General features: G+C 44.2%; 1 protein-coding gene across 1 annotated transcript in view; it reads right to left on the bottom strand.

Annotated features, from left to right (window-relative positions):
• Window positions 1–11292, bottom strand: part of LOC147725208 (GTPase IMAP family member 8-like) — a 40169-nt gene extending 28877 nt beyond the window's left edge. The window contains exon 1 of the mRNA XM_086918201.1: window positions 11130–11292. Within this exon, the coding sequence (XP_086774327.1) occupies window positions 11130–11292 (163 nt within the window). The remainder of the gene's footprint in view (window positions 1–11129) is intronic.
• Window positions 11293–12005: the final 713 nt, after the last annotated feature.

The raw sequence follows: 12005 nt of genomic DNA, 5'->3' as shown, positions 1-12005 counted from the left end.
TCCAGTCGAGTTGTCCGAGGCCTTCCGTTCCGTGCTTCCCGGTGAGTACCGTTGCTGGGGACGCATCTAGACGGGTGCATTATTATGTATCCGGTAAAGACGGGTTTGGGTACACAAACACGGTCTGCACTGTTTTAGACAGTGTATCTGTACTGTTTAGCAGTATATCAAGTATTCAAGGGTTCGATTTTTGTTCTCGTTTTCTGGAATTCAAGAGTAGTCCATATGTGTTCAAAATGTTTCATGTGATTAATGTCGTGGTATGAGTGACTGTTTTGATGTACATTACTGTGTTTTGTATATTAACTGTGTTCGAGTTAGAGTAAGTAACAAAGTATCAAGTATCAAGTAACAGGATGCCATTATTCAATAAATTGAGACAGTTAGGAACTAGGAAAGGGATACTAGAGGAAGCAATTCCTGTCCCACCTAGGGACACTCCCGGAAATTTTATGTACCATAAACATGGCCTAGATGCCATACTATATCTAGATTTATGGGCCGATTATACCAAGCACCTAGAAGAGAAACATAGGTGGCCTGTTACAGGGACATGGGATGCCGAGTGCATCATGAGAGTAGAGGAAGCGCTATGGAAAAAGAAAGCCAGACAATCTCAGAAAGACGCCATAGAATTGTGGCGTAAAGAATCGCATAAACGTGCAGAAAAAGCATTCCGAAAAGCAGAAAAACATAGAGAAGAGTCGGATGAGGTCCGAGAAAACGAATTAGTTGCTGAAGGTATCCGAGTACAAGCAGAACAAGTAGACCGTATACGAAACACTCTTGCAAATGGTATGTATCTAGTGGCCGAGGGTTCGCCTAAAACCACTCCAGAAATACCGAAAGATCTGCCGCCACCATTGGTTCCGACTAAAGTAAGGCACAAGACCACAGAAGACATATTCCTTTCTTCCTATCTAGACGATGCAGCTCCCGCCTATACAAATCCACGTGCCCACGTACCGCCCACTGACGGTGACGGAGATGGCAACCTACTCCAAGACAATGCCCAGCCAGTACCGCAACAAGCTACACCCGTTCAGCATCCTCTACCACCTATTCCCCCGCCACTTCCCGCTCCTACTATTAATCCACTAAATCCTTTTGGGCCTGATCCTGGTAAAAGACAAGTTCCGTTACACATACAGACTCCACAGACAAGCCATGCTCAAGCCTCCGCCTCAGGAGGTGCGACTGGAGGTTACCAGACCCCGCCACAAACACACAGATTGACCCTTAGGGACCTAGCAAAGCAACGTACACCCCAAATACAGAATTACAACTTCCTTAAAGAACCCCTTCCAGATTGCAGATACGATCCTGTACCCGGTAAAACCGATAGAATGGAGCTAGCATCACTGCGCCTACGACGAGTTACAGATTATTTAATGTTATTACCAGGAACGACTGATCATCTAGACAGAATATATCACTTTATCCAGACAGGGGAAGGTCCTGAAAGCATTAAAGAGGCCATGGCTCACCAGAAAACTGACACTCAAGGTTGTATATTACGCTTCTTCATAAATTGTCTAATAAGAGAACAAGACAGGCCTGGTGTAGACAAGGACGATATGGATGCACTAAACAAGTGGGGCCAGAATATAGCCGAGGGAAAACATGATAAACAGAGCAGTATAGCAAATATGTACAAAAGAATCAGGAAAGCAGTAATAGAAATACATGAAAGAAAGGAACCAGAAAGGGAAGGAGATAGCGACAAGATTGAATCCTCAGAGGAAGAAGAACCAGAGGATAACGACACGACCAAAGAAATGATAGCATACGTAGGTAAGGGAAATTACCTTAAGAAAGGCATTCGTCCAGAAAGCAAGAGAGTTTTTCTCTCTGGCATCTCAAAAACGAGCTCTCCTGAATATCTGTTTCGGGTTACCGACAAATTACTTCAAGAACGAATGGGGTACCACGTACTCAATTCTATGGATGAACAAGAACTAGCCCGGTCAGCAGTACAATGGGCTGACAATCCTAGCACATATAATGATGATACAGTAGCGCAGACATTTTTAAATCTTTCCCCAGACGAGCAGAAATTAGCTGGTATGTACATGATTCAGCATCTCATCACGTTATACAGAAATCAACATTCTGATCCAGGACCCCTACCTGATACATTAGAAGCACTACTTTTGAATAGATGGAGAGGCCTAAGTACCAAGTTAATTAGAATAATTCTAGAACAACGGCACAGACATAACGCTTTCTTAGGCCCACAATATGTTTCAGCTCCGCCCCTAGAAAGAAAAATGTTTTACCTCGACAGACAGAATCCTTTACGAGAAGTACATCCAGTAAGAAAAGATGATGACACGCTAGAACGCGTATTTGTATATACACCTTTAACTAAAATGGAACTACTAGAAATGAAGAAACTAGTACCCTGCCACGATAAAGACCCGGCAGGTTTCCACCGAGAAATTAAAGACATGTTACTCATGGGAGATTACACGTATACGGATATTATGAAAATGTTAAAAGTACTGTTGCCCACAGGCATTTACGAGAAACTCAAGGAAAAAGAATGGGAGGTGGGAGATAAAAAGATTATTTGGACTGAAATAGAAGACGAGGAAAAAGGTCGCACTCCAGGGCTGGGCCTTGGGGAAAAAGCTAAAGCATTACCAGGTTTAATAGTGCAGGTTTTGCCAAGACTACTAACAACTAAAAAGGAAGACTGGGACGCAATCTCAGCCTGTAAACAGAAACACGATGAAGATACTAGTGATTTCTATTCAAGGTTCGAGAAATGTTTTATTATTAATAGTGGCCTGAAACCAAGTAGCGAGTCATACCCGCACCTTTTTGTAACAAAATTCGTCGAGAATTCCCTGACACAGGTTAAGAATCGTGTATATAAAGTCGAAAGTACTTGGCAAGCAAATACGCCATCCCAGATGTTACAAATGTTACAATATCACCAGAACAGAATTAGAGAAGAACAAGATCAGGAACAGAGACGTATGAAAGACACGAAAATGAAAATGCTAGTTGCTCAGTCAGTTCCAGCTGACGGTCAGAAAAAGGGTCATACACAGACAAGTAATTCAGCGGCTCCCGTTAAAGGGACATGCAACTATTGCAAACAGCCAGGTCACTACGTACATGAATGTTCGGTCCTAAAATATAATATAGCAACAGGTAAAACTAAAGAAAGACCACGTCAGCCTAGACAAGATCAGGTCCAGCAACAGACTTCCCAGAACATACAGTGTATGCATGCTCCACCTCAGTCAGTACAGACCGTAGCGGTATCACAGCCACAGCCTATTGCCGCGACGCAGCAAGTTTCACAGCAGATGTACCAGTATGCCCAATCTGATTATCCCGATTATCAGCGATACACATGAAACAGCCTAGAGAGGGAGGTGGGCTTGCCTCTTATTGAAATTCCTGTAGATCAAGAGGGTCCTTATGTACATAGTCAAGTATTAGGAAAAGACAGAAAGTTTCTAATTGACACAGGGGCAAGTCGCACCACGATTAGTCACGACGAAGTTCCAGGGGCACCCCTCTCAGGCTCACAGAATGTTTCCCTTGGTTTTTCAGGACAGCCTATTGTAAATGAAGTATCAAAACCTGTACCCCTAGCAGTAGGTCCATTAGCACGTGTTACAGACCTGTTACTGACGAAATCATGTCCAGAAAACTTGCTAGGTATCAAGACACTGAAGGCTCTAGGAGCAGTGATATGTTGTTCTCCGGAGGGAGTTAGACTTTTCTTACGTGACTTTAAGGGTCACTATGTACTACGAGAGTTTGATGTCAGATTGAAAAATGTACCGAAACACCTGTGGGCACAAGGCCCAACCGATGTAGGTTGTATGCACATCACACCATACCGTGTTACACTCAAGCCAGGAGTTGTATTACCCCGAATCAGACAATACAAGTTACCACCCGATGCTGTAGTGGCTTTACTGGAAATCATTGAAGAGCTCATTGCCCAGGGAGTGGTCGTAGAGACCGACTCCAATATCTGTATTTCTCCTATCATTCCGATTCTTAAACGTACTGATCCCAATGCACCGCCTGTATATCGGCTGGTGATTGATTTACGAGAACTAAATAAATGCATTGTACCACAGTATCCTGTGGTTCCCGACATCTCATCATTATTGACTGCTATTGATTCAGAGGCGACGTTCTTTACTGTAATTGACCTCAAGAACGCCTTCTTCAGTGTACCCATTGATCCGGAGAGCCAATATCTCTTCGGATTCTGTTTAAATGGCCGAAGCTTCAAATTTTCACGCGCACCTCAAGGTTTCACAGAAAGCCCCAGCATCTATAGCCAAGCACTGAAAAGACAACTTGACTGTATCCAAATGCCAGTTAACACTGCCTTACTACAATACGTCGATGATCTGCTGATCACCGCACGAAGTGAACCCGAATGTGAACAAGCATCACTGACAGTTTTACATTTTCTAGCTGACAAGGGACACAAGGTGTCTCCTTCGAAGCTGCAAGTCTGTGTTCAGCAAGTGGTGTACCTTGGGCACTTGCTGTCCAAGTGGGGGAGACAGCTCACACCTGATCGCATTCAGTTAATTGCACAGTTACCACAACCCAAGACACAAAAGGAAGTGCGGGCCTTCATAGGCCTCACCTCGTACTGCAGACAATGGATTCCTCAGTATGCATTCCTAGCTAAACCACTGATACAGTTGACAACACAGGAGGCAGCGACTTCGACTGTCCTCCCTTGGACTCAGGAACATACACAGGCTTTTGAGGAATTAAAGAAAGCTTTATGTCAAGCACCAGTTTTAGCGACACCATGTTACAGCAAACCTTTTACACTTTTTGTTACAGAACGTGATGGTACAGCATTGTCTGTCCTCACACAAGATCAAGCAGGGTCACATAAGCCTTGTGCTTATTTTTCAAGTACATTAGATCCAGTGGCCCAGGCTCTGCCTGCGTGCTTAAAATCAGTTGCAGCGACAGCTCTAGCAATCAGACAAAGCGATTCAATAGTATTAGGACATCCATTGACAGTACAAGTTCCACATTCTGTAGAAGTCCTGCTAAATAGAACGCAGACTCAACACCTGACTATAGCACGACTGACAGGTTATGAACTGACGTTATTCCAGCCACACATAGAAATCAGACGCTGTAACATACTCAATCCTGCCACATTGTTACCCTCGATTATGACAGATTCAGCCCCGCATGATTGTATAGAGATCATTAATGCAGTAACAAAGCCCCGACGAGACTTGACAGATGTTGCACTGACTAATCCAGACCTGACACTTTACGTGGACGGTTCATGTATGAGAACAAGTACAGGAGAATTAGTGGCCGCATATGCAGTGACCACTAAAACTGAAGTCAAAGAAACACACCGTATTGATATACTGTCTGCTCAAGCCGCAGAGCTTATCGCTCTGACCCGAGCCTGTATACTAGCCAAGAACAGAAATGTTAACATATACACAGATTCACGTTATGCCTTCGGAGTCGTACACGACTTCGGAATGTTATGGCAAGAACGAGGTTTCTTGACCTCTCACGGAGCCAAGATCCAACACGGTCCCCTCATTCAAGCACTGTTAGAAGCAATACATCTGCCTTCAGGCATATCCATCATGAAGTGTAAAGCACATACTAGAGTTACAGATTCTATTTCCCAGGGTAACGACCTGGCAGACCAAACAGCAAAACATACAGCATTGACTCACACCCAGACAACTGATGTGACAAAGACAATAGTACCGACACACTGTATGACAGTTAGGGATCCCACACTAGATGTAATTGATATTCAGACACATGCTACTCCAGACGAAACCAAGAAATGGACTGAACTAGGAGGGATCCAGACAGACCAGGGATGGGTGACAAAAGGGAAAGCCACATGGTTTCTCCCCGACTCTATGGTTCAAGTCATAATTAATACAGCACATAGTCCAGCACACTTAGGAGAAAAAGCTATGTTAGACAGTTTACAGAATCTCTGGTACAACAAACATTTACGAGCAGCAGCAAAACAGAAAGTGCGTACTTGCATGATCTGTTGTCAGTTCAATCCAGGTAAAAGCGTCCCTGTAGAGCAAGGTGGATTTCATCCTCCCGATCACCCTTTTGAAGTCCTCCAGATGGATTATATCCAGATGGAACGTTGTCGAGGATTCAAGTACGTCCTCGTAGTTGTTTGTGCACTTTACCGTTGGACAGAAGCATATCCAGTCCCAGATTACACAGCCCCGACCACTGCCAAGCAGCTGGTTCGAGAATTCTTCCCACGGTACGGCTTGCCTCGTATCGTGTACTCAGATAACGGACAGCCATTCTCATCCGAGCTCATGAAGCAGGTTTCACTCTTGCTAGGATATCAGTGGAAATTCCATTGCGTCCGACATCCCGAGGCAGCTGGCCTTGTAGAGAGGCATAATCAGACACTGAAAACCCGCCTTGCTAAAGTCTGTAAAGAGAAAGGGGTCGACTGGATAGTCGCCCTGCCAGTTGCACTATTCTATATGAGAATGGTCCCACATTCGAGATCAGGACTATCCCCGTATGAGGTGGTCTTCGGCAGACCACCAAATATGTGGGGGACGCCCATGCCTAAGAAAATAACTGATGTTGATTGTAATATGCTGACAGATTACCTTGCCTCCTAGATGTCTGCACTCCAATCATGTCGTTCACAGGTTGCAGCAGCTTTTCCCGACAACACTGATGTAAAGCCACACGATGTCCGTCCAGGGGATACTGTCCTAGTGCGAAATTTCGACAGGAGGAGTCCGCTGGAGCCCCGCTGGCAGGAGCCGAAGCTCGTCCTTCTGACCACGAGGACTGCAATCAAAGTTGAAGGCCGTAAGGGGTGGATCCATTCGAGTCACGTTAAAAAATGTAATGAACTGTTGCCAGAGACTGACTCCTCCACCCCTTCAAAGGACTGCCCAGATTCTAGTGACTCTAAACTTCCCATGGTAGAGAAAACTCCGCAAGAGGAGTATAAATCAAAGTTGCGGTCTAGCAAGTCAGACAGTTTAATTGTTTAAGTCCTCCCCTAGGTGAATCGGTTAAATAGTTTCTGACATGTATCCCCTAGACCCCAATAGAGAGAGAGATAGAGAGAAACAAATCAAGAAGCAACGATATTGCAAATCTCTCAAAAGTTACTGTATTGTTACCTTATGGATCATGTTTTCTTTAAGTCTTACGACTATAGTCACAAGTGTAATTTTGCATATCTATTTTCCTATTGCTACACGTGCACATTCTTCTTCTAATAACACTGCCGAGCATTCTTTCAGCGAATTACCGCCTCACGAGTTGTCTTACCGACTGGCGCTGCGCAACAATACATTCATTAGTATGTTACATCACTCTCATCAGACCAGCAACGCTACAAATTGTTGGATATGTGACCGACTCCCTCCCTACCAGAAATATGAGGGAGTTTTGCCCCTTTTCCCGTACCCGTTCACACACAATGGTTCATGTGGTGCATGGTTTAGTTTGATTAATTCTTTAGATTCAAATTCCGTAGTTTATCAGGGTAACTGGGTATGGGGAAACCTGAACACAGTTCTGCATAAAGTATGTTATCCTGACAAGGAGGGACTTCCCAAAAGGACAGGGACTGATCTAGAAAATGAAGTATATGGATTAGGAAATTTTACACTTAACCTCATGATTCTGAATGTTGAATCCGAAACCAAGCCAGACTTGCCCACTATGTCAGTATTACCAGTCAAGGGTGAATTATGTGTCAGAAAGAATGGTTCAGTCCACCTGGGTCATAGTAAATGTACTACTGTGATCGAATTTAGTGATAAGGGCAAGTCCACGTTCAAAGCTACCCGTCATTCCTACTTCATTTGTGGTCAGACAGCATACATACGTCTGCCACTAGATTGGGATGGTACCTGTTATATTGGATTCTTACTGCCACCTGTTTTCCTAGCTCCACCCGATTATCATAGAAATTCCCGTCTAGTTCACAGACCCACAAGAGATCTCCCAATTGTCGACTATACTGAGAAAGCATGGGAACAGTACACAGATTTCAATAAAGGTTTCTTTCCCTATTTAGGTGCTATCTTTAATAGTAAGTCTATCCGTCACTTGACCAGAACTCTCGAAGCAGTAGTGAAAGAGACTACTTCTGCCCTAGGTAACTTGACCGAAGAACAGTCTGCTATGAGACTTGCCGTTCTTCAAAATCGTCTTGTTCTTGACGTCATACTAGCCGACCGAGGAGGAGCCTGTAGGGTCCTCGGGTCAGCTTGCTGTGTTTTCATTCCAGATAATGCTCCATCCGTATATAAGGCTATTACCCGTCTCCATAAGATAGCTAGTCAGATACATCAGAACACAGGCCCCTGGACTTGGTCCGGTTGGCTCTGGACTACTATTTCAGCTTGGGGATGGAAAATACTGTCACTCCTTGGAACAATACTACTCATAGTATTCAGTTGCTGTCTATGTTTACAATGTGGGCCAGCGATTTGCGGCTTGTGCGCCACATCCTGCACTCCCCATTCAAGTCAACGTTCTAAATCCCGTTTGAGAAAGGATGAGCAGATGATGCTCACTACACAGATAAATGGATTAATGAAGATTGATATATCATGAAGGGTCCGTAGGGAACAAGGAGGGAATGAGGAAATAGAAATTTTATGGTCAGGAATGTTCCCTAACGTGTACCCCACCGTCTCCATGTACGAGCTTAAAGTGCATGTAACTTCCCTCCTGTGCCTGCTATGAAGACGCAAATACATTTGCGTCCAACGTTAACATGTTCTCTTTCAGATCCACCCTGAATGGGTCGGATGTTCCGTTCCTAAGTATGCCTTGCCACCGTCTTTGTATGGTGCACTTTCTGTATTCCTGGCTCTGTGTGAGCTAGGCCCCGATTTCTGTCATCGAGCCTTTTCCTTTACAAAGTCATCTCTGCCTCCTGAAACTGCAACGTGGGATGCCCCCATGAACTCTGTCCTACTCCCTGCGAGGCGAGCGGAGCCTGGCTCGGCCTGCTTGCCTGCCAAAGACAGTATTTTACCTTCACGTTATCAGCATAGCCAAGCTCAGCTTTCCGAAAACACATTCCAGTCTAGCAGGGTAGATAAACAACCCCTCAGCTGCAGAGCAAAGGGCCCGGCCTTTCTGTCTCCATGCAAGTAATTCATAGCTCCCGTTACCATGGTAGGCCCATGGCCCCCTCGTTTTACACACAGACACGTAGGCACATATGCACGCATTCACAGTCAGTATAGGATAGCCTCTGCCCAAAAGACCTTTCTTTCTAGATAATATGGTTCCCAAACATCAGATATCAGATATGATATAGGAACAAGTTGATCTGACATGCCAGACTTCTGTCTCTTCCCTCTAGTGTAAATGTCAAGTCCCCTGCACCCTCCAGCTCCCCGTCAATCACACGTCATGCAGCTGCGCGCGCATCCAGACCTCAGATTTCTGCTGACATTGCAAGATTCTGCCATGTACCCACCCACTTGTGACACTTTCATGTGACGTTTCTAGCACACACCTCTGTGTACGCCCTAGTTCACGCCTTCTGATTACGTATTGCTAACACGTGTGTGTTCTTATCTTGTTTCTCTCAGCTGTTACGCCTTCTGTATTGGTTCTCATTCTGTGCATTTAGTATAAAAGTTATGTATTATCAATAAAGTATGCTCTATCCCTTCCTGAACCCCAGCGGTGTCATGAACATGATATCCGGTTCAAGAACCATTCCTTTTTAAGGAATAAAACCCCTTAGAACTCTAACACCACGGACTCTGTCTCTTTCTTTCCGACTGAGTAATTTTATAGTACTTACCTGCATAGAAATTAGGACGGTAATTAAATATTTACCACAGAAGGATGGATGGATGGATGGAATGATGGATGGATGGATGGATGGATGGATGGATGGATGGATTAATGGATGAATGGGTGGATGGATGGATGGATGGATGGATGGAAGGATGGATGGAAGGATGGATGGATGGATGGATGGGTGGATGGATGGATGGAAGGATGGTTGGATGGAAGGATGAATGGATGAATGAATGGATGGAAGGATGGACCTGCATAGAAATTAGGACGGTAATTAAATATTTACCACAGAAGGATGGATGGATGGATGGAAGGATGGATGGCTGGATGGATGGATGGATGGATGGATATTCTAACCTGCTTTAACCACCTTGAACTTTCTTATGTAAACACCTGATTTTTGGTTCCCTGCTGTGGGTGAGTTATATCATTAAAATATCACACACGGTATGATTTGGAAAAAAGCGCTAACTTACAGTGGTCACCTGTAAGAAATTGGATTACATTTTGAGTCGGTTCTTCTCTGAAGTCCATTTTAATAAATAAATGTCACTACGATGACAAAAATACAAGAAAGGAATAAGAGCTGCTTTGTAATGATTTTGGGGAAGATGTGAAAGCACCATTGGAAGTCAACGACTGCGGTGACACAGGACCGAGGCGTGATTTCAGACTGAGCGCACTGAAGCATTGGTCGGATACTCCAAGGATGGTTTGGGCCAGTCAGAAGTTTTACCGTGGTACTTTGGGTCTGCTTTATATCCTGGTGTAAGTACCACCCACCAGATTTATTAATGCCCACAAAGCAGGTGGTCATTTATGAAATCATTGCCAGGAACGCCTGTCACAGAGACTGCTGTCAATGCATTTTTTTATTTGCTGCAGGAGGGACGCAGCCCTGCAGTCAGTAGTATTTCTATTTTTAATTCTAATTATTTTATTTATTTTTTACTTAGAGACAGTACGAAACTGAAAGCATGAAATACATACATACTTGAAGCCTACTAGAACATGCTAATGTCAGTAAAGACATACATTGCTTCGGCCTGTAACCTTTTACAAAGGGTAATATAGATAAATGGAGTCAAATTTAAACTTGTCTCTGGGCAGAAAGGATGCATCACAACAGCAAGAGCACTGAGTTTTGCTAAATTGATTAAATAAAAACAGGAGTGCATAGCCCTAATAAACACGGATGTGGAAGAGGCCTACAGTAGACAATATAAATTATAATGCTCCGCTTGCAATGGGAATCTTCTCCCGTGGTGGCGGAGCAGTACAATGATTTTACTGTTCCTTACCACCAGATTTAACCTGGAGGTAAGGATCACTAAAAAATGACTCCATGTCCAGTGGGCGGACATGGAGGCGTTTCTTATGCAGCTCTTGCTCCTTGGGGCCATCAGAGGAGGTGAATCTGATAAATGTGTTTCTGCTGTGATTACCCTGAAGTTCTGTCCACATCCAAATGCAGCGGGAAGGGCACTATATTGGAATGCAGATAACTCCCTCTCCGCCATTATATCAATTTGGCACACAGTAGTCTGCAAACTGAAGATCTACCAATATTTAAATTGGATGGGTGGACCATCATATTGGCGATATGTATACTCCATCGCCGCTGCAACAGAGTATATCATTTTGCCAATATATAAATCAGGCCCTTAGTCCAAAAAATGAAGTCAGTATCACTCAGTGGGACAAGTCATCAGGCGGCATCCAAAGAAGCCTTCAAAAAGTCGGATCGGCAGTGGATAAGGTCCTGGTAAAGCTATAAGTTTTGCGGGAATGCTCTGACGGGGCAAAATTCTAATTTTGCACCTAGGCAAGTTCTCATCCTGACTGGATATTTTTGGCCTTTCACCTGCTCAAGATTTTTACCTTTAGACTTAGTCGCTTTTTCAGAGCTCTGATTCTTCCAGCACAAAAAGGTTGCAGGCTGTATCTGACACTGAGATTCATGAAGCCAGATATCTTCTGTGTTTTTCACAGGTCCATAAAGTGTTCTATGGTTGGTGCCTAGTGGTGACGCATTTATGCCTGGCACTAGGTGGTGGGTGGGGGTGATTCTGTCCCTCCATAAACAATGGGGTAAAGGTTCCAGGGGTAACCATGTCCACTTTTACTACAATTCCTATTTTCCCCACTACTAAGTGTCCCACGTTGTATCTCATTCT

Source organism: Lissotriton vulgaris, chromosome 4_1 (genome assembly GCF_964263255.1).
Source record: "Lissotriton vulgaris chromosome 4_1, aLisVul1.2, whole genome shotgun sequence".
In the NCBI taxonomy this organism is placed as follows: domain Eukaryota; kingdom Metazoa; phylum Chordata; class Amphibia; order Caudata; family Salamandridae; genus Lissotriton; species Lissotriton vulgaris.
This window is presented reverse-complemented; position numbering and strand designations above follow the sequence as displayed.